The 23,095-nt window shown below is 53.0% G+C and overlaps 2 protein-coding genes across 3 annotated transcripts; both read right to left on the bottom strand.

The window, feature by feature from the left end:
- Positions 1–1,047: 1,047 nt before the first annotated feature.
- Positions 1,048–5,920, bottom strand: C1QC (complement C1q C chain). The gene is made up of 3 exons (XM_025935028.2): positions 5,760–5,920; positions 5,278–5,471; positions 1,048–2,171 (listed from the first exon to the last, which is right to left on the bottom strand). The coding sequence occupies exons 2-3, from the start codon at positions 5,456–5,458 to the stop codon at positions 1,615–1,617; spliced, it is 738 nt and encodes a 245-aa protein (XP_025790813.1). The 5' UTR covers positions 5,459–5,471; positions 5,760–5,920; the 3' UTR covers positions 1,048–1,614.
- A 3,253-nt stretch (positions 5,921–9,173) lies between these two features.
- Positions 9,174–12,512, bottom strand: C1QA (complement C1q A chain). 2 transcript variants are annotated; one of them, XM_086715987.1, is made up of 3 exons: positions 12,355–12,512; positions 11,291–11,460; positions 9,174–9,982 (listed from the first exon to the last, which is right to left on the bottom strand). In XM_086715987.1, exons 2-3 carry the CDS (start codon positions 11,451–11,453, stop codon positions 9,408–9,410), a joined length of 738 nt encoding a protein of 245 aa, XP_086572113.1. In that variant the 5' UTR covers positions 11,454–11,460; positions 12,355–12,512; the 3' UTR covers positions 9,174–9,407. The 2 variants fall into 2 exon arrangements, with proteins under 2 accessions (XP_086572113.1, XP_086572114.1); XM_086715988.1 differs by lacking the exon at positions 12,355–12,512 and adding an exon at positions 12,211–12,338.
- Positions 12,513–23,095: the final 10,583 nt, after the last annotated feature.

Genomic DNA, 23,095 nt, shown 5'->3' with positions numbered 1-23,095 from the left:
CAAATCTGCAGATGATTTTGCTGTGCCACCAGATTGGGGAACCGAGGCTCTAAAAAGACAGGAGTTTGTGATCCAAGGCTTTGGAGGTCACTGTGGAGACACAAATGGGAAATTGGGGAAGGTTCCGTGGAGGAGGGGTGATCTTTGTGTTGAACCCTGACAGTTGAGTGTGTATTGTCCAGGTGGATGAGGATTCGTGTGAGTGGGAGGGGGGGGCTGTGCAGGATCACGGCAAAGGCGTGGGGGGTGTGAAATGTCTCCTCTCACGAACAAAGGAGCCAAAGTGGACGGAGGTAGTCGTGGAATTAGTCCGCAGCCGCCTGTTGTTCAGCCCACCTCAGTGGGCTGGTGCCTCTGTGAGCTCCACGGGGCCTTGTGGAACCAAGCTGAGATCCCAGCTAGGCCCAGGCAGGTTCTCCTACGCCTGAGCGAACTTTGGGTCTCCCTGGGCTCCGAGGCTGGACTGGCAGTCTGCACAGGAACGTTATGCTTTCTATCATTTTTGAATTTGAACTGTCAGCCCTTCTCATGGTCACCACAGTGGAAGTGCTGTGGCTAGTGTCTAACCTCCTGGTCCTCCAGCAAGGATCATACTTGCTGGGCCCAACCGTCAGGAACCTTGCAGGGGAAGCCTGGTGGCTTGTGGGCAGCAGTGGTGTTAGTTGATCTCTTGGAGGCTCCCAGAGTTTGCCAGTATTCGGGGTGAAACTGGGGACAGAGTCTCACTGCCTCACTGATTCATGCCCATCTCAGAGCACCGTGATGAATATTAATGACTTAATAGATCGGTTAGCATCATGCCTGGGGTATAGTAAGTGCTCAATAAATACAAGCTATTAAGATTTTTTAAATGCACTCATTCATTTACTCTGCTTTTAGTCACTCATTTACCCACTGTTCATTCATTCATTCACCCCCATTAACTCATTAATTGGGTACAAATCCATTACAGATCTGTTCTTTGTCTACATTGGGCTTACCTGAGCCCACAGGTGCTTCCAAACTTCAGCATAGGTCAACATAGGCCTCGGAATTCAAACACTCCTGTTTGCCTGTGAGCACAGATACCTTTAATGACAGTAGCACCTGTCACCCAAACAAGTGACAACAGATGGCACATTGGGGACCTCTTGCAGCCTTTAATCACACTGGAGCATCCCTCTCTGAAATGGCCACAGGACGCTGAGTGTCTTAACACTGGCACCAACCTTTAACTGAACACCAACTGGATGCTCTGAGTCTAGAGCCCATGGGTGGCTGTGACAGGTGCAAAGCTGAGGATGAAGAGGCCTGCTCCTTTGAGGACTTGGCAGTGAGAAGCCTGAACCGTGCCACATTTTTCCATTTATTTATTTATTTATATATCACCTTGCCTTTCCGGAGACTTGGGGAAAAAAAAAAAAACATCGACAGGGTTAGAGGGTGCTGGTTAAGTCTCAAAGCAGTGACTCCTGAAGGAGTTCGGAGGAGGGAGAGAAGTTGGGGCAAGGGCGTCAGGGCGGGCTTCCTGGAGGAGGAGTCCATCAGGTGGGGAGAAGGGCCTGGGCACAGCGGTTCTTGCAGGGAAGCTGAGGGGAGCGGGGCGGCCCCGGGCCTGGAGCGGGCCTGGCTGCCCTAGTCAGGAAAGAGCAGGAAGCCAGAGAAGACGCTGTCCGAGCCTTCGGTGCCCACCATGCCGTTGTAGTCATTGACCGCCAGCCATACCTGCTCACCCGCCTGTAGCTGCAGCAGCACACCGCCCGAGCTGACCTGCTTCCTGTTGGACAGGTGGTCACAGAAGGTGGTCACCCTGACACCACTCCGGTACAGCAGCACGCACAGGTTGGCCGTCTGCGACGTGTGGTACACAAAGTAGTAAAGACCCGGGACTCTGCAGGTGAACTTGCCGGTGCTTGTGTCATAATCGCCCTGCGGGTTGGTGATGGCTACGTTGAACTTGACCAGGCTGTTGGCCGTGGGGTACTGGGATGTCTGCCGTGTGACCGTGAAGACAGACTGGTGCTTCTGCTTGTATCTGCCCTCCTCGCCCGGCTCCCCAGGGGGTCCCATGAGGCCGGGAACCCCTGGACTACCAGCCGTTCCCGTGGGGCCATTTTTCCCGGGATGCCCAGGTGTGCCGCGTTCTCCCTTCTGACCCTTGGGTCCTTGAGTTCCAGGGATAGCTGGGATTCCTGGGGAGAGAGTAGGTGGGAAGGAAGTGATGGGGCATGGGACAGGAACAGGGACCCTGGGTGTCCTCCAGGGGACGTGCCACCAGAGTTTGGTCTCTGGAATGTCCTTCTCCAGATGGACTGGATCACCTGGGGGTAAGCATGCAGAGAGTTGGAGGGAGGCCCTGGTTGGGGTCCGGCCTCCCCCATGGACTTGTTCTCCGAGCGCTAAGACGCTCCCCTGTCTCTTGGCTTCAGTTTCCACATTTACGGTGGAGAGGGTGGGACTCGCCAGCCTCAGGAGGTGTCAGAACCGGGCAGGGTCTCAGAGAGCACGTCAGAGGCCTTGACTGTCAACCCACAGCCAGCGTGTGGCCTCAGAGAGCTTCTGTGTGGCCTGCACGGTGTTTTCTTAAACGTTTTATTTAGAGCCCAACATTAACAAATCCAAACCTCACCTGACAGTTTTGCTTCTGAGTGTTTCTTGACAAAAATCAGAAGATTGGTCGGAGGCCCATTTCCTGGAAAGCTCATGAAACTTATTCTTTAGGCCCCATTAACTTGCGCTGGCCCCTTCAAGGCCCTTTGCCTAACATTACTCTTAAAATTTTGTCGACTTTTTATGTTGAAATAATTATAGATTCACAGGAAGTTGCCAAGAAAAAGGGGGGGGGGGCAAGAAGAGCCCATGTATTCTTTGCTTAGTTTTCCCCAGCAGCACATCTTGCATAACTAAAGTACGATATCAAAACGGGAAAACTCACCTTTGGACGATCCACTTTGCACGTGCATTCATTTGCACGTGTGTGTGTGTATAGTTCTAGTACAATCTTGTAGCACGTGTAGATTTGTGTCACCACCCCCTTCCCCGCAGTCAAATGTACCTATAATTTTGTATTATTTTTTAAAGAGAGGCCTCAATATTTTATAAGGTTCAGAGCCCCACAAAACCTGTATCCCTTCCTGAGATGGAACCACCCCAGGCCGGCTTAGCACATGGGAATCATTGGATGGAGCCCAAACAGAAGTGGCCCCCACCAAGGGGGTTGATTTCTCCAGCTCCCCCGGCCCCATTCAGCCCACTGGAGCCCCTATGACGCCTGGGCTGGTTCCATTTCTCTCATATTACAGATGAGGAAACTGAGGCCAAAGACTTGCTCAAGGCCACGCAGCCATTAGGAGGTGGAGTCAGGATCGAAAATCAAGTCTGGCTGAGTCCCAGTCAGAGGATGTGATTCTTGTGACAGCCCTGATTATCTGAGCCTCTGTGAGATTTTTCTCCCCTCCAAACTGTACTCATCTTTTAGGGCCTGGCTCTAGTCTCCTCCTCCAGGAAGCCCTCTTTGGCCAACTCTGCCAGCCCTCATGGCCGTTTCCTACTTCCTTAGGGTTGGGTGTCTGTGCAGACAGACCTATTTGTGACAGATCCTCTATGGCTTGTGAGCCTGTTTGGTCCTGGGGTTAGGAGAGGGGGTTGAGGATCCAACAGATCCAGGCTAAAGCTGTGTGACCCTGGGCAGGTGACCTCCCCTCCCCAAGCCTCTGCTTGCCTAATTGAGGAAAGGATATAATAGAGATCCCAGAGAGCTTCTGGGAGCTTGGAGTGGGAGAAGGCATGTGCTGGGCACCTCATAGGAAGTGCTCCATAGGGTCAGCTCCTGGTGACGGTTGTCAGTGATGCAGGGCCATGTCTCATCCCTCCAGACAACTGATTGGGAGGGGGAGGACATGCACTGGGGAGGGGCCTGAGAGGCAGGGGAAGGTAGTGACTAAAGGCACTTTGGAGCGGGACAGGATTCCACAGTGTGACTTGGGCAAGTTCCTCCAACTCTCTGAACCTCAAGTTTGACATTTGTAAAATGGCAGTCAGGCACTTTTAAAAAGGATTTTGGCCTCAGTTTTCTCACTTGCAAAACAGAGTTAACAATTTTATCTACCCTGTAAGGTAAGCATATGCTGAGCATTTGGAACCATGGCTGGTATGTAGTAGGCGCTCAATAATTGGTGGCCATCCGCCACTGAGCTGTGAGATGGCCAGAGGCAGCGTGCGGTATGGGATCTCAAAAGATGGCAGAACCGAGAGCCTTATTCGGCTCACCTTGAATGAGAGAATTCCTTCTGGAATGTTGGCAAAATCCCATTCTATTGCCAGGAGAGAAGATGACGGTGGGGAAATCCCTAAGGACGTTCCTTGCCACCGGCCTCCCACACCCCCACTGCCTCTGCCAACAACCCCCTCCATCACTTCTGCCCAACCTCACCCCAGTCTCACCCACGCTGGCTCCAGACACGCTGCATCCTGGATACGCACCTTCTGACAAACAAGTCGCCCCCAGACTCTGGTGCTTGCTCAGCACCAGGGCCCCTTCATGTTCTCAGCCCCCTTGGCTCATGCTAGGGCTTGCCCATCAATCTGCAATCCTGACTTCTCACCCCCCATGGCCCAACTACCCAGGATCCCAGGGAGACGGGTGAGCACAGATCTCCCATAAAAACAGTGAGGACAACAGCTATACCACGCAGAGCCTACACTTACTGAGACCTACCATGTGCTGGATGCTGCTTTAGTGGGAACTCACTTAATCCTCCCCTTACAGCACCCTGTGCAGTAGGTACTATCTCCCCATTTTATAGATGAGGAGACTGAGGCGCTCTGCACAGGGAAGTGGTAGGGCTGGGAACTGAAGCCCAGCCCTCTGTGCATTGCGGACGTTCCCTACATGGGCCCCCCCCCCCAGGGGTCCGTGTTGCAGGGCAGGTGATGGATGGAGGAGCTGTAATAAACAGCACAGCACTTTAGAGTTTGTCAAAGGTCTTCAGGTGGGTCATCTCCTGTGATCCTCCCTGCCACCTTCTGGGGCAGGTGCTTTTGTTCTCTCCCTGGTGTCAGATGAGAAACTGAGGCACAGAGAGGGGAATATGGAGGACCAAGGCCTGGGCTCTGAGAAAAGAGGGGTTACACCTGCTGGGAAAGCTGGACTCTGTCCTGGGAGCAGGTGCGTCCGTAGGGACTGTACTTCTCGCCAACAAGTCGCTGCCCTTCTCCCCCAGGTTAGCGCCAGATGCACACTGTGCCTGCTGCCCCCAGGTCTTAGGTGACCCCTCCCCAGAAGCCCAGCAGACTCACCTGGCTCACCCTTGGGCCCCGGCAGGCCATCGTGTCCGTCCTTCCCTGGGGCCCCCGGCAGGCCTGGCATCCCGGGGATCCCGTAGCAGCCTGTGCTGGCCTGGCCCCCAAGTGGCAGCACCAGCAAGAGCACCAGCAGATTTAGTCCAAGGGGGGGCCGGGAGCTGGACACCGTGTCCATCCTGGGGAAGGATCTGGGTAGGGAGAGAGCTGAGTTGGCCCCCTGGCCCCTCACTCACCCTCCTCGCTGGTCTTTTGACAGCCCTCAGGAGCCTATAGGTCCCTTCCCCAGGCCCCATGCCTCTTGGGTCCTGGGACCACAGGATGGATGGAGGATGGGGCCTCTTCTCTGAGCCGGGACCTTTAGCTCAGCAGTGATGGGGACCCTCCTTCCTCTCACAAATCAAGCTGTCCCCATGTTTCAGGGAGGTAGCAGGGAGAAACTGCCATTTGCTCCCTCTCAGCCGGGGTCTTGGCCTCACCTGGGGGTGGCAGGATTCTGGTCTGATCACAGAGGTATCCTCAAATCTGCTTCCCCTCTCCCCGACTGGAGGACACGGTGTCAGAGCGGACACAGCAGAGAGGGCCCAGAGCAGGCTGGGCGGCCCCCTCCCCTCTGCTCACCCTGCCCCCAGTCCCACATCCCCTTTCCCATCATTTTTCCTGACTCAATACTTTCTTTTCGGTACTGAGCTAGGCTGACCCTGTGTCCCCCCCCCCCCCCCCTGCCCCGGATCATGAGCGTCTGAAAAGGGGAAATGTCCCCTCCCCCGGATCTGCTGAAGCGTGTGTGTGTGTGTGTGTGTGTGTGTGTGTGTCCAGTTCAGCCCATCCCCGTATGTTGGCATTTACAGTGCCTGAGACTCAGCTATTTTACAATATTCCTAAGAGGAAGTTATAGTTCCCCCTTTACAGATGAAGAAACTGAGGCCCAGGAAGGTGAAAGCCCTTACCAAAGGTCACATAGCGAATCCATTCTTGGGGTCCAAAGTCTTGCTCTGCTTAGCCTCATATGCACTTGTCAAGTGGCAGGCCTTATTCTAGAAACTTCCATTTGCCCCTCCCATTGGTTACACTTGGAGGTGGACACCCAGGATGGACAAGCTTTGATGGCAAGCAGCCTGCTGTGGTGGGACTCTGGCTACAGAGTCAGTGGCCTCAGATCTTCCAGCCCTGCCACTCCCTTGCTCTGAGGCCCTCAGCAAACCACTGGCTCCTCCAGGCCTTAGCCTTCCCATCTGTATACTGGGTGGTGGGGGAGGCCCAGGTTTCGCAAGTCGGCGCCTCTTCCTTTGCTGGGGCCCTTGACGATCCCAGCCTCCCTGCACCCCTGCATCTGGTCTTGCAGCCTGTGGGAGCTGGTGAGGCGTTGCTGGTTGGGGCCAGTTTGGGCAGAGCCGAGAGAGGCTCCTCTCCTCTCTTCCCCTTCTCCTCCTATGAGATTCAGAAGAGGAAGGGGCTGTCGAGCAGTAGAGGGCTCCAGCCCTGACCCCACACTTGCCACCCGTGTCACTCGGGGTGAGGGGTTTGACCTTCCTGAGCATCAGGTCCCCCTCTGTGAATGAGGGGTTCCAATAGCTCCCATGCAGGGCAGTGGTGAGGACCCAGTGTATGATGCATGTACAGGGCTTGGGCTGGTGCCGGGCATGAGCAGGAGTTCAGAGCTCTGTCCCTGCCTCACCAACTGACCCTTAGGGCCTCAGTTTCCCAGTCTGTCCCTCTACCCTGTGGCACAGGGCTGCAGAGTGTGGGATGAGCGCAAGGATGTGAATGTCCTTGACCCTGAAAGTCCCCAGCAGGTGTAGGGCTGGGAAAAGCATAAATGGTAGACACAGCACTGGCAGGGGGGCGGGGAGGGGGACCCGAACGGCACCTGGGGCTCCCATCTTCAGTTCTCATCTCGTTTGCGCCTGGGTCTGTCTTGTCCAGCAGGTGGCAGCCTCAGCCCATGCTCAGCCCGCCCTTGCCCCAGCAGCCAGGCCCAGCCTGGCCAGTGATTTTGCCCAGTGAGGGGGAGGGCGGGCAGGGTGTGCAGTGTGTGGGTGGAATTTAGAATAAGGAGCAGCCAGACTCCCTGCACTCACATTTCTGTAGCCGGGTCTCTTCCACCACTTACGGGGCCCGCACTCCTGACATCTCTGAGTCCCATTGCAAGGAAAGGAGGTCTCCACTTTGGGGTCAGGCAGAGCTGGTTCAAATCTAGGTCCTGCCGCTTTCTGGCAGGGTGACCTTGGATAGGGATCTCCTTTCTCTGAACCACTGAAGAGGGATTGCTGAGATTAAATGCATCAATGGCTAGGAAATGTCCAGGCCATCGTAGATACACAAAGATGGGCTTCTTTTCCCAGTCCGTGGGAGAGTGTGTTCTGGGCAAGGAGGCAGAGAGCTGGGGCAGAGTGGAGGCCTGAAGGAGGCAGAGAGGCCGTGAGGAGTCCAGCACTATGCTGGGGCTACAGAGGGGTCACTCTCTTCTCCCCAAACCCCAGAGGCTGTCGGTGGGGGCAGGGCAGGGCAGCCCCAGGAGAGGGTCTTGGGTGTATGTCAGAGGCCAGGGTGCTGGGGAGGGGGTGGCATGTGAGGACTCCCGGGCCGCTTGTGTGTCAGTTAGTGGGTGGGAGACACGGTCCCCGTGGCTCAGAGGACGGCCCAGTGTAGTGTGACAGGGTCAGCATGTGGGAGAACCGGGGCATTTCTAAGGCATGTGCGTGTTGGAGAGTGAGGAGGAGGTGCACCCCTGCGTGTCACCTGTATCCCAAGTACGACTGTGGGTTTGAGGGTGTAACTAGTGTGCACGTCCAGGGGTGTGCACGGTGTATCTAAGGGACTGGGTTGGTGTGCACCGAAGAAGGGGATTCCTGTGCCCGTGTTTCAGTGGGAAGTAGGTCTCCGTGGGGGAATGTGGGTCACGTGCAACCTGAGGAAGATGGGTGTGCCTGCGTGGTGTGCAGGTGTGTGATGTGCGCACAGCACAAAGCACAGATGGCTTCCTGTGAGAAAATGTGCAGGGCAATGGACAGCCTAGGACTGAACTCCCGGTCTCCTTATTGTCTTCACATACGGAGGACATAGCGAGGCTTCTTGCTTCCGAGTGTTCCTGGACAGGCTAAGTGGGACCCTGGGAAGGCACCATGAGAATTCCAGACCTTCTCAGTTGCAGCCCGGGAGGGATGCCCAGCGAGCAGCAGCCCCAGCCTCACATGCCTGCCTGAGTGGAAGCCCAGGGCCGGACTCAGGAAACCTGGCTTTGGGGAGGACTGCTGGCTGCCCTTGGGCCGATTACCACCCCTCTCTGAGTCTTGCCCATGTTTTTCTGGCTCAAGGTTGGAAAGCACGTGTCAGGCTGTGGCTGTGGAGGCTGGCAAGGGTCGCGGTTAAACACGCAGGCTTGGGTAAGTAAGCCTTACTAGCCTCACTTGGCTAGTAAGACTTGGGTTCAGACCCCAGCTCCTCTACTTAAACGCGACCTTGGGCCTTATATCCAGCCCCAGACTCCAACCTGCTTCGTTATCTGTAAAATAGGGTCGTGATACCCACCTCACCCCTCAGCTGTACAGATTGAACAAAGCATAATAATACCTAGGACTTACTCAGCCCTTACTCTGACTCAGGAACGGCTCTGCAATTTTCGTGTATTAAGTCACTCAATCCTCTCAACAACCCTTTGAAGTAGGTGCCATTGTTATTCCCATGTTACAGATGAGGAAACTGAGTTCACTGAAGTTATATAATATGCACGTGGTCGGACAACCGGTAAGTGGTGGCCCTAGGTCCTAGGACTCCCAGGACCTGCTAAATACCTGCTGTAAAATACAAAACACTCCGTGAGCACTCCGTAACTGTGGTCCTTCTGCTCGCTCCCAGTGCCCAGTGTAGCAACTCAACAGACGCTCAACAGACACGGCCTCAGGTATTTATTGTTGGAAGGGTTCGAAGAGATCAGTCTCCTTGCAGCGTGCAGCCAGCGGCAAGTTCTAGGGGCCCCGGGAGCCAGCCCTCTCCCTTCAGACAGCTCAAGCAACAGCACCCCCAGGCAGAGCAGACCATAGCAACCAGAGAGGTGGAGTGAGTGGGCCAGAGTCACACAGAAAAGGAAGCATGTGAGGCCAGGGTCGGGAGGCTCCTTCCCTGGTTCAGATGGATGGGAAGACGAGGAAGCCACTGAAGACGCTGTCCACCTCAGGGCCCTGGTAAATCCGGCCCTGGGCGGGGTCTCTTTCCATCCAGACCCGATCGCCGCGCTGTAACTTGAGAACCGTGCTCCCGGACACCACCTGGAAGATTCCCTTGCTGTTGGTGTCACAGAAGCCCAAGGAGCGCTGGGCCTGGTCCCTCCCAGAGGACACGATGGACAGGCAGATGTCCCACTTGGACACCACCTGGAAAGTGAAATAGTAGTAGCCGGACACAGCACAGATGAACTGGCCCGTGTTATTATGGTACGGGCCTTCCTGGTTGGTGACGACCGTGTCGAAGATGACGATATTGCCACTCATTGGTGGGTTCCGCCTGATGGCCGAGAAGGCTGGCCGTGGCTGGTCCTTGATGTTGCCTGGGTTGCCCTTGATGCCTTTCACTCCCGGGATGCCAGGGAGACCCAGGGAGCCACTGGGCCCAGGGAAGCCCATGTTGCCAGGGTTTCCAGGGGGCCCAGGGTCCCCCTGGTCTCCTTTAAGGCCCTGGATGCCCGTCCGGACACCAGGTGCCCCTGTGGGGGAGAAAGGCCAGATCTGGAGTGAGAGTCCAGTGTTCCCTAGTCCTCAGGGAGATGGGAGCTGGGAGATGGCCCGGCTGCTGTGCAGTGGAGGATGGGGGAGTGCCTGGGCCTTTAAGACCTTGACTCTGGCTGGCTGTGTGACCTTGGGCAAATGTTCCAACCTCTGAGCTGCAGCTTCTTTATCTATCAAGTGGAAAGAAGTGCAAACAGGCACTTGGGAAGCTGTCAGGTCCTGGCAAAAGCAGGACACTGGCTCATCCACCGTGCTTCTGGCCGGCTGTGAACTCCACACCCTGCCAGGCCACTGACCCCGATCCCTTTAGGGCAGGACTACGTACAGGACGCCTGGATGCAAATGCTTGCAAGTGTCTCTGCAGATCTTTCTGGCCTGCTGCCGACTGGGAGGCTCAAGAGAATTCCCTGAGACTTCCTTCTCCCACTCTGGGCATGTCCTCCTCTCTCTTCTCCTTCACCCCCAACCTGTTTTCTAGACTGTGAGTTTCTGATGCCAGAAGGGGCTGGCAATGGGGAAGCAGGGACAGAGTTGGGTGTGGGGGGCTGGAAGGAAGCCGAAAGGATAGTGGCCATCGGTCGATCCTCTCTGTGTGCCAGGTGGGGTTATTTCTTCGGTTTACAGATGAGGAAACTGAGGCTCAGAGAGGGTCAGTAACTTGCCCGAGGTTACACAGCAAGAAAAGTCTCCTGAGTCTAAAGGTTAGCACCTTATTCATTCTGGTAACTTAACAACAGCCCAGGAGTGTGCACTTTTCCAAGACCTTTCTCATTCATTGCTTGTAGTGGTCCATCCTCCAGGGAAGGAAGGGGAGGCCAAAGAAAGAGGACTCAGGCACCTGGGTGGCTCAGTTAAGCGTCTGACTTCGGCTTGGGTCATGATCTCACGGTTTATGAGTTCAAGTCCCACATCTGGCTCTGTGCTGACAGCTCAGAGCCTGGAGGCTGCTTCGGATTCTGTGTCTCCCTCTCTCTCTCTCTCTGCTCCTCCCCCGCTCACTCTCTGTCTCTCTCTCCTTCAAAAATAAATAAACATTAAAAAAAGAAAAAAAAAAAAAAGAAAGAGGACCCAGGCAGTAAGGGGGATATGGAGGAGCCTGGCAGCCTGGGGACATGTCCAGAGAGAAGACTAGGCCCCCTCAGCCTCTGGGACCAAGTGCAGAGTGCGCAGGCATCACGTGGGGGCCCAGGTGGATTCCCGCTTCTTGGTGCCACCCCCACGTCTCCATCCTGGAGGCCAGGCCAGGCCAAGGGAGGAGGGGCTGGGGTCCAGAGGGAGGTACTCACCTGGCTCCCCTTGCTCCCCCTTGAGGCCTGGCCGTCCGGGTCGGCCAGGCGCTCCTGGGGCCCCAGCCTTCCCATCTGGTGCTCGGCACACATCCTGGGTCACTGTAAAGGTCAGGGATGTGGCCAGCACGCAGACCACCAGCCAGCCCCATGGGGCCTCCATGATGCCACTGTGGAGACATGGGCCAGAGTGGGCATCACACCCTCACACACACCCAACTCATACACTTGAACCCTACTCCCACAATGTTCTGTACACATCCCCCCACCACCGAGGCACATACACTCCCTCGAGGGCCTCTGAAGTCTGCCTTCCACCCAGCTCCAGGGACCCCGCACATATACACAGAACCAGAAATTTGCCCAGATACACACACACACACACACACACACACACACACACACACACAGCTGAGCACACCCACACAGTTACATACTCAAACACACAAACACAGCCTCTCATCCCACACCTGCACACCACGGCGAGCGAACTCAAAATCCACTGCACGCTCTTGGAAGCACAAACCGACACCCAAATAGACTCCACCTCTCACTCCCCCAGACACACACATTCATATACTCCTACCGATGATCAATCCCATTGAACAAATATTTATTGAGTGCCTACGCCTTATTTAATTCACACTCTCTCACCCAGATGGCAGAGCTGTGCATACGCACGGGGATTCACAACCCCCTGACACAACACATGTGCTCACTCCCCTACACATTCGGCCCCTTTCAGCGCCCGCTGTACCCTCTACGGGGACCCCTCTCCTGGCTCCAACACCCCTAGCCTCTCCCCAGCTTCCCGTGTTCTGGGGGGGCCGAAACCTAGGAACTCTGGCTAGAGCTGATGTGTCTATATTTCCACCTCCCACCGTCTCCCAAACCCAAGGAATAAAGGTCCCCCCACTCACTTATTCCGGATCTTGGATCAGTGCCCCTTGCAACCCTGTCCTGGCACAGAACCGGCTGGCAGTGTTCTCCCTCCCTCCCGCCTCGATTGTCCAGCCTCCTAGGTCAGCTCCCCGGGCCCCCACCCCCTCAGGCGCGGGCCTCACCTGCCTCAGCTGGCAGTCAGTTCAACTGGATGCTCCTGTCCTCCACCCAGGGACCCCTGTGGGACACCCAGCAGGGGTGGCGCCTGTCCGGCTGTGGCCAAGTTTCACATCCCTTCTGACTTCCCCTTGTCCTTCCCTGGACCTGCCCCCAGCATTGCCCCAGGGGTCAGAAGCCTACCAGGGACATTTTGAGCAGACCTCAGCAAGACTGGGACACTGAATGTCCTACCCCAGCCGCAGCTGGCGTGGGGGCAGGGACAGCAAGGCAGGAGTCTGCAAGGATGGAGATGGGGGGGGGGTACTGGGGGGATGTGAGAACCAGAGAGGCAGAGAACATCAGGGCTGAAGGAATTTTTTAAAAAGTCAGGAACTTGGACTGATCGTCAAAAGCTTGGAAAATACAGAAAAATACAAAGGGCAGTGTGGTAGTGATGGGAAGTTCAGTAATCAGCTTCCTAGAACTGCCACTTCCTAGCTGCCCTTGGGAAGTTACTTAACCTCCCGGGGCCTCAGTTTTCTTTTTTCTTTTAAACTTTTTTTTTTTTTTTTAACATTTATTTATTTTTGAGAGACCGAGCATGAGCAGGGGAGGGGCAGAGAGAAAGGGAGACACAGAATCCCAAGCAGGCTCCAGGCTCCGAGCTGTCAGCACAGAGCCCGACGTGGGGCTCAAACCCACAAACCGTGAGATCATGACCTGAGCTGAAGTCGGGGGCTTAACCGACTGAGCCGCCCAGGCACCCCAACGGGGCCTTAGTTTTCTTAATCATAAACTGGGAACGACGGATTCTACGTCATCAGATTATTATAACATTTTAATGACATAAAGTACATACAAAACTTGGCACATGGTGAATATTTAATAATTAGCTTTTATCGACATTTAAAAAACAGCAACAGGGGCGTCTGGGTGGCTCAGTGGGTTGAGCCTCTGACTTCGGCTCAGGTCATGATCTCACGGTCTGTGAGTTCAAGCCCCACATTGGGCTCTGTGCTGACAGCTCAGGTCCTGGAGCCTGCTTCGATTCTGTGTCTCCCTCTCTCTCTGCCCCTTTCCCACTCACACTCTACCTCTCTCTCTCAAAAGTAAATAAACACTTAAAAAATAAAAAAAAAAAAAAACAGCAACAAAGCCCATGAATTCTACCATCTAGAGAATTACTGTTACCTTTTGGCCGGATCATCTAGCCTTCCTTACTTATGCTGACAGGGTGCTCACCACCTGTCAGCCCATCTCACTTCACCAGCTTGGACCTGGGAACACTCTTCTTTGGATTGAGCTACTCTGTCTCTTGGAGTAATCTGGAGTAATCTGGAGCCTGCTTCAGATTCTGTATCTCTCTCTCCTTCTTTCTCTCTGCCCCCCTCGCTAGTGCTCTGTTCTGTCTCTCTCTCAAAAATAAACTTAAAAAAATTTTTTTAAATAAAAAGCAGTTCGAAAAAAAGAAATATCACACGTCACATAAAGACCAGAGACAGAAACACTTGCCCAAGGTCACAAAGAAAGTAGCAGGGTTGGCATGAGGAAAAACCAAATACTGCGAAAGGCTTCTCACAGCATAGTTTTCAAAACTTTAAATACACCATCCTTAGAGAAATACATAGTGAGCACACGTGAATGGATTTTTCCCCCAGCTTATTAATGAAGGAAACGGCAGGACAACAAAACTAGTTCAATGAAGGATGTGAGAAGAAAATATTTATATGTACCTATATATGGAGAGAGGGAAAAGAGAGATTCGGTAAAACCAAAACCAACAATGACCCCAAAACTAGAATTCTGGAATATTCATAAGCTTGCTAAGTTAGATGCAAGACTGGTTAATGTTTATAGGGCAATAAAATCGTAACGTTGGGGGGTTGTCTTCTCTATTGGAAAGAAATCATTTGCATGATTTCTTCACTGGCCAAAAATGATTTGTAACTTATCAGTCTTCTACCAGCCAACAGCGATCTTTACAGAGCCTGGACCCTGATCAATAGTAAATAATAAGTCAAGTGAAGTGACATTCCCCTAGAGTGTCAGATGACCCTTGGGAGGACTTGTTAGACAATGTTTTAATTTGACTTTGAAAGGACGCTGGTTATCTATTTGCCTTATTTCCAAGTGTTGGATGATTTTACTTATCAGGCTGTTGCAAGAGTATAAACACTGCCAAAGAAATAAAAGTCATCGATAGTAATGAACATATCATTAGTGTGAAAGCAAACGGGTCAGCGATAGCCCTGTGAATGTCACAACAGGGACACCTTCAACCAGAGGGGATGGATGGTATTCCTCCTCTTTTCCCGGAGCTCGGACTCCTGGAGGGGAGGCAGGAGAGGGAGGGATGAGAGCCCCCGCCCTGAAATGCCTGTGGAGTCACAATCCATGAGGCCCAGGTCTAGTTAGGAGTTCGAGTAAGAACCAAAATCTCCATTTCTTTATGGTAGAGTCACTTCTCACCTGAGAGTTGCTGGGGTTCCAAAAATCAGCATATAAGGCAAAAATTGTAAACGGTCAGTATTACCACTGGAGAAAACGATCTTAGGAATGCAGCATGTTGGAGACCATATGATCACTTCTCTATAGCCCTATGCTGTCAGTTTTGGCTTTGACCTTAGAACAGAGTTCTCTTTCTTCAGTTGGGTACCAGCTGGCTAATGTATATCCCCCTCACCCCCCACCCCAGAGCAGGAATTGAATCTCTGAAGACTGGAATCATACAGTGCTGAGGTGTTTCGACCATGGTGGGGAGGGTGAGGGGGGGTGCTCATGGGATCTGGGACACACTTGGGAACGGCGGGTCCATTCGGGTCTCCCTGTCCATGCTCATTCCAGAAATAGGCCCCTTGAGGACGTAAAGTGAGGGCGGTACCCCCGCTACCTTATTTAAATTGGTATTTGTAACTCTTTCTCTCTCTGAATCTTATTAGGCAAAATGCAGACAGTCAACTGTTATAAAACGTGGCTCTGAAGTCCTTGCATCTCTTTTTTTTTTTCATTAAAAAAAATTTGAGGTATCATTTACATACAGTAAAATGCAGAAATCTTAAGCGCGCTGCTCAGCGGCTTTCCCTTCGCAGGAATGCACACTCTTTACCACCACCCAGATCAAGACACGAACACATCCTTCACCCCAGCAGCTTGCCTAGAGCGCCCCCTACCGCCAAAGCGAACGGCTTTCTGACTTCTGTCGCCACTGGTCACTTCTCCCTGTTCTTGAACTTCATGTAAAGAGAAATCATTCAGTGTGTGTCCTTTCGTGCTGGCTCCTCTCTTGTCATATGCTTGTGAGACTCATCCGTGTGGTGGCGGCTCTGTTCGTTTCTTATTGCCGAATAGTATTCTTCCATTGTATGCATTTATCACACCTTATCCGGCCCTTCTCCGTTGGTGGGTATTTTTGGTCATGATGAATAAAGCTGCAGGAGAACCTGCTGGTACAAGTCTCCCCCCGCCTGTCCAGCCCCTGAGCCTACAAGCCATCCACTCTGCTGTGCTGTTCGAGCACCACGAAGGAGGCATTGCATTCACACCCATATCTTCCCCTTCCCCTGCCTCACACCTCTCTCTTCAACACCCCCTCCCTCAAAAAAACGCAAACCTCCTGGACCCTCTTCGCCTGAATTTCTTTTTCTCCTTCTCCCCCTCTACTCCCCTTGCTCTTTATTATGGAGATTGCCTTAATCACCTCTTTGTGGGGGGCTAACTCCTTCCCCTCCTCCTGGGCCTTCCCGGGTCTCTCCTCGTGTTCTCCTTCTTCCCCACCCAATAAGATCAGGCTTCTCCTTGGCAAGGTTGGGGGGAGGGTTGGGAATTGGGGAGGGAGAGCTGTCAGAGGCTGACACTCCTCTCCAGTGCCCACTCTTTATTCTTTGCCTCTCTCGGCAGATAAAAGCGCTTTGGGAGATTGTCTTCTGAAAAACGGAGGGGATTGTAAACAACAAATAATTTGTTGGGGGGATGAGAGGCAGCATGGGTTCAGATTCAGCATCTGCCCTCTTTTTGGTATGTGCTTTTGCATGAGAGAACTCCTGTGTCTGGGGTGGCAATTGGCCCCTCAAAACTGGGACAGGTGTAGCTTGTCCCAGGGGTAGCTAAGTCCCTGGGGCAGGCACTTAGCAAAAGTCCTGTCTCCTTCTTCCCCTACCTGCCAGTCAGGGGGCTGGGGCGCAGTGGCCAGTTGAGAAGTTTGGGAAAGAAAATGTGAAAGGGAGACAAAACAAGGCAGAAGCAATTTTGTTGGGGAAGGGTGAAGAAAAACAGGGAGAAAACAAGCCCCCTCCAACGCTGGTACCAGCTGGAGCCCAGCATCCTGGACGCCTGGAGGGGCCCCGGGGGAACCCAGGGAGAAGCTCCCCACGACAGGAAGATCTAACAGGGACAGGCAGGAAAGGTGTTAATGGAAGCCACCAAGCATGCAGGTAGGTGAGAGGTGACAAGATTAAGGGGATTAAGAGAGTGTGGGACACAAACAGAGCAGGCTGTGGGAAACCGCAAGGACTTAGAGCCTCTGCCTTCTGGTGGTCTGGCCCTGGGTCCTGAGGGCCATGGGGACCCACCGCAGGGGGGCGTGGCAGCTAGAAGGCCAGAGGGATGCCCACTCCCAAGGAGCTCACATAGATGCAAGGGTTGCAGGAGACTGGCCAAGGAAAGTGCCCCCACCCCAACCATGCAGAAGTGATCTCCCCCATCCAACGTTACCCATTCTGCAATTATCAGTCTTGGGGTGTTTTGAAATTTGAGCTGTATCTTGGTGTATTTGCAAGGCGTTAACTGTCACTCCTTAGTAAGCCCAACCACTAGGCTTGCAGAGACAACTCCAGGCAGCTAGTACTAGGAAAAGCGCCTTTTATAGATGAGGCGACCACGGCTCAGAGAGGGTAAGTGATTCTTATAAGGTCACACAGCCAGTAGGTGGAGAGTTATTTCTACCACATCAGAAACCTTTTTGAAAATGTTCCACTGGCACCCTAGGGATCGGGGCTTTACAGCAGAGACTCTGAAAGGGAGAGGAGCATGGAGGAGAAAAGGATTGGGTAGGGGCACTCTGAAGGCAAGATTTGCCTTGTCACAAATTTACCTCCCCTGGGTTGGGCATTTTACGTATATCATCCCACTTAATTTGCACAGTATCCTAACAGGGTAGCATTTCGATTCTTTTTCAAAGGTGAAGAAACTGGTGAAGTGACTTGCTCATGAGTCCAGGGTTGCCAGATTTTAACAAATAAAAATACTGGATGTTCAATTAAATTTGAATTCACATAAATACCAGGATGCATAGGATATACCTGTACTAAAAACTGTTTGTCCTATATTTTCTCTGGCAGCTACAGAGGTCCACAGCCTAGTGGCCATTGTCCTGCATCTCCCAGAATCACTAGGAAGCCAATCTTGGGAAAGAAGTGTGGACTGAAGGAATGGCTCCTCTCTGCCTCCCAGGTGAACATGAGCCTTTGTCCCTGCCTAGGGTCCCCGTTACTGCCGTTGTGGGCCAGCCAAGGACCCCAGGCAGGTTTCTCCACCGTGACCCCTACATCATTGCTATAGCAGGCTGTCCTCTGGGGTCTCTCTTCCTGCCCCAGACTTTCATCAGGAGAGGCCACAGTGGGCTGGAGGCAGGGGAGTTGGGTTCTATTTCCAGCTCTGCTGGGTGCCATCGGACAAACCACCCTTCTGGGCCTGTCTTTCCATCTGCCCCTCTCCCCCCTCCCTCAAAAACAGACAAACATTAAAAAATTAAAAAAAAAAAAGGAAGGTGGAGTTGAACCAAAGCAGTGGTTCTCTCCGGTCAGAGTCAAGGAGCTGGTTATGGATACCGTTGCCTGAACTGCACCCCTCCCTACTGCTTCAGAACCTCTGGCTTCCGCGTTTATCGTGGGTACCCCAGGTGACCCAGGCAGGCGGGTCAGCACCTTTCTGGAGCTCTGACTGCAACTGAGGATCTTTCCAACCTTGACACATTGGCTGGGTCCACCTTTGGACATGACCTTTCTGCATCTGACAAGCAGAGATCGAGGGCTGAAGGGTCTAGAAGGGCCTCGATGAAGCAGGAGAGGGGGGCAAGTCCAGATACACTGGGTCGGGGCATGAGGGAGGGAAGGTCACTAAATCTCCCCTGGGGATGGGACATTTCCAGCCTGGGAATCCAGAAATATTTCTTACATTTGAGTAGAGATTTATGTTTTTCGCAGCCCCTGCCTGGCTCATATGATTCCCCGCCAGGTTGTTAGCCCCACTGATGGGAAGACCAAGGCTCAGGGAGGGCAGTGGGTTCCCCGTGTCACACAGCAGAGCTGGTCTACTGTTCTAGTCTCTGGGACCAGGACTCCACCCACGAGCCCCGCCTTCCAGATGGAAGGTCTCTGGAATAGACAGTGTCCTGTTCCAGTCCCTTCCCTCCCCAGGCTCCTGGGTTCTGGGCACTGCTTTCTTCACTGTGATGTTCTGAGGCCCGACTCTTGTCCCTCCGGCAGCTCACTGTGTCCCACACCCCCCTGAGCTCAGGTCCAACCACCAATCACCCTATCTCCTTTCCCTGACCCGGGGCATGCCCAGGGTCACATGGCGAGCCCCCGCGCAGAGCCGGGATCGGGTGCAGGTCCGGGGTGCTCCAGCTCACACCCATTTTTCCACCTGCAGAGCTGCTCCAGAATTTAGGCTAACGACAGCTGCTTCTGCCCTGTTTCCTCCCCCTCTTCCAGCCCTCTGCTGATTACAAATAAACACCCGGTCTAGGCGGGAGAGTAATTAACTCTCCAATGTGGGGAGAACTAATCAGTCTGGAGTTTGCTGCAGGTGGGAAAAGCGAAGGCTTTTCCTAAGTAGTATGCAAATGACACGCGTAGTATGCAAACCAACCTCTCTGGGCTCCTGGGAAAGGCCGCCAGAGCCTCAACCCCTGGCTGCAGAGGAGAGGCTCTGGGAACGGTGGCCCGTGGCCCGAGCGGCTGGGGACCTCATCCTTCAGGTTTAGGGGGGCTGAAGGGGTCAGAGTAGGAGTGGGGGTTCACCTTCGTGGTTCCCCAGCACCCCTGTGTCTGGAGCACTGGGGGGCGGCGGGGGGCTGGAGGGGAAACGGGGTCAGAGCTCAGAGAGGACTGGCTTTCAATCTGGGTCCCGCTGGTCCTCACCTATGTGACTTGACCAAGTCACTTCCACATTCCTGAGCCTCAGTTTCCTTGTTGAAAGATGGGGATAAAAACGCATACCTTTTAGGCTTGTACTGACAACTGGACAATACATAAAGTGCCTAACATGATTGGTACTTAGTAGGTGTTTAGTAAATAGGAACTCTTTTCAGAAAGCATCAAGATGTATATGCCCATAGCATCCCTGTGGCCATGTGCTGCCTAGTCAGGGCCCAGTCCCCCTGGGGGCTCATTTTGGGGGCATGGTCGGCCTTGTGATATATGACTTGAAAGCCTTCAGGAATGGTCCTCTTTCTCCCAGGCACGTAGGTCTCCTGTCTTGGCTGAAATTCTGCACTGGGCCTACGGTAAGAGAGTGAAGCTCCCTGAAACCAAAATTTCCGGAGGCATTCTCTCTCAGGATCGTGCAAGTGCAGAATCGACCCCAAGAGTGAGCACCTGCTTAAAATACTATGCTCCAGGCATCTCGCTCACTTCCCGCTTGTCTAGGTCCTGCTGAATCTCCATCATCTCTCAGCATTAAGCATTGCCCTTTAACATTGCAGGCATAGGGGACATGAGGACATTTTCTGGGTCATAGAAATATTTTATATCCTAACCAAAGTGTCAGTTGCATGAATGTATACCTTTGCCAAAATTCATCAAATGGTACATTTAAGTTATACGCATTTCAATGTATGTAAATTTTACCTCAATAAAACATAATTTAGAAGTAAATAAAACATAGGTATCTTCTGGGAGATACCACACATTAATGTACAATGATGATGCTGATGACCAAAGTGGTCATCCAGCTTCTGTTGTATACCTCTTGTGATGGGGAGCTCACCACCTAACAGAGCCAGGGCATCACTTGTTTGGCAGTGGGATTGGGATTTGAGCCCAGATCTGACTCCAGGGTCCAAGGCCTTGGTGTCGACTCTACTTACTCTCCTAGGACTGTGTGTGTTCTGAAATTGTCATAGGTGTGATGTCTGAAATGCCTGTCACTTGTGGAGAGATATTAAGAGCTCTTGCACATCTGGAGACACAGGTGAATTGCACTTCCCCAGCCCATGCTAGTGGCCAGGTAAGGTCTGGGCTAGTTCTGTGCAATGACATCGAGCAGAGAGACATCCGTGAGACAAATCCTCCAACATGCTCTTGCCCTGCCGCTGTTGTAGAGCCCTCGTGTTGCAAGGGTGGCGCCACAGGACCCATGTGTCCTGGCTTGCTGAGTGTCTTCATGGAGGACAACTATCCTAGAGAGTCATCTCGACCACAGCAGGCGTTGCAGGACTGATGAGCAAACGTTGCTGGTGTTAAGCCACTGAGGTGTGGGTTGTCACTACAGCGTAACTTATCCTGACCGATGGACCCAACGTAGAATGGCATGACATTGACATTGTTGCTGAGCTCATAGTCTTAGTCATTCCCCTCTTCCTTTTCGTGTTTAGGACTGTCATTGTCATAACAACACGGTTATAGAATGCTTCAGGTGGCTGATCTCTGCTGAGCTGTCCAGGGTCCTGTCCATGGCCTGAGCCCCCACCACTGCCTGGACTTTCATCAGTTCTACGCCATCCGGGCTGGGCACCCGGGATTCTACAATGAAAAATACCCAGACCCGCCTTTGGAGAGCTTACATTCTGTTGGGGGAGGCATACATGAATAACTCCCAAAGTGAGCAGGTCATGGGGTGCCAGAGACACCTAGAAACCAGAGGTGGGAGCTCCCAATGGGTAAGACAAGAGTCACCCTAGTGCAGGATCTTGGGAAACTCCTTGGAGGAGGAGGAAGGGTTGGAGGAAGAAGGTGGCAGCAGTGACTCCCTTCGTGGGTATTCATAGGATCTCATCATGACTCAGGTCTGAGTCCTAGTTCTTCCACTTCCCATCATATGATGCCAAGCAGGCATTTTCCCTCCTAAAGCCTTGGTTTTCTCATCTGTAAAATGGGGACAATAGAAGTACATCTCATAGGGTTGTCATGAGAATTGAATAAGTTAATATACATAGAGTGCTTTACTCAGTGCCTGGCATATAGCAATTGCTCAATAAACAGCTGTTATTACAACCTCATTGGGCCCTTGCAACAACCCTGCAAAAGAATAGAAATAACTAGGATTATCTGCTTTGCAGATGGGAAAAAGAGGCTCAGAGAGGGCAAATGACTTGTCTAAAACCCACAGCTAAGAAGTGCCTGAGCATGGACTGGATGCTGGGGCTGCCTTTAACCAGAGCCCGTCTGGGGTTGGAATTTGTATCCTCCGACCTGGAGCCTCACTGCTCCCTCCCTCCCAAACTGAGACTCCGTCCTCATTAAACACTAACTCCTCTCCTCCCCTCCCCCAGCCCCTGGCAACTACTATTCTATTTCCTGTCTCTATGAATCTGACTACTCTAGGGACCTCATGTAAACAAAATCATACAACATTTGTCCTTTTTTGTCAGGCTTATCTCCCTTACCATCCTCAAGTTTCCTCCATGTTGTAGCAGGAGCCGGAAATTCCTTCCTTTTTAAAGGTGAATAATATTCCTTTGTGTGTATATTTCATATTTTATCCATTCATTCACTGATGGGCACTTGGGTTGCTTCTGCCTTTTGGCTATTGAATAATGCTGCCACGAATGTGGGTGTATCTACTAGAGTGACCCCTCACGTGAGACCCCACTATAGCCACCACCTCAGTGCTTTGCCAGGATCCACGGCTGCCAGGGACCCAGGAACCAGACCCCCACCCAGCCCACCACACACTCGCTGTCCTGTCAGCTCCATGCCTTTGCGGTCATGGTTCCTCTCTGCCTGACCTGCCCTTCTACACCATCTCCATGGTCCAAATCCACCCATTCCCCAAGGCTCATCTCGAATTAACCACCCTTCCGGGAAGCATTCTCTGCCCTCCGTTGCCCTCCCCCGTCCCTATAGTACGCAACCCTCCATCTATCCCTTGCTTGAGTCCCTGAATACTTTAAACCTTAGATTGTTGTTATCTGTGCCTGATCTCACCTACAGCCTCCCTTCCAGAATTGGGAATTTCCTTTAAATATTGTTGAGATGATTTCCCCTTGAAGCAAAGCAAAAATGAGAGTTCCCCCCACCAAAATGTGTCCAGTGTAGGTGACCAAAGAATCTTTGGTTTATTGCACCACTACGACAAATGAGAAGTAATGTGGTTTCCTGGGTCTTGCCACACTGACTTTTCAAGCTAGAAAAGGCAGCAGAGCCAAGAGTTAAGTACTCCTCTTCTGAATGGGGCTTAGAACTGAACAAGCCCTGGGGAGGTTAAGGTGGGAGCCCCCTGGGAGCTGGCCCAGCACGGAAGGCCAGAGTGAAGGGAGGTGAGCAGGGAGGAAATGGTGGGCGAGAGCTCGGGTGGCCTCATCTTGCTTCGTTGATGGGGATCTGAGCCCTGGCTCCACCCCAGAGGCTGGTCCGTAAGGCGTGATCAAAAATGGGGCCCAGGGGCGCCTAGGTGGCGCAGTCGGTTAAGCGTCCGACTTCAGCCAGGTCACGATCTTGCACTCCGTGAGTTCGAGCCCCGCGTCGGGCTCTGGTCTGATGGCTCAGAGCCTGGAGCCTGCTTCCGATTCTGTGTCTCCCTCTCTCTCTGCCCCTCCCCCGTTCA

The sequence above is a fragment of the Puma concolor genome, chromosome C1 (assembly GCF_028749965.1).
Source record: "Puma concolor isolate L17-30 chromosome C1, mPumCon1.1.hap2, whole genome shotgun sequence".
NCBI lineage: Eukaryota > Metazoa > Chordata > Mammalia > Carnivora > Felidae > Puma > Puma concolor.
This window is presented reverse-complemented; position numbering and strand designations above follow the sequence as displayed.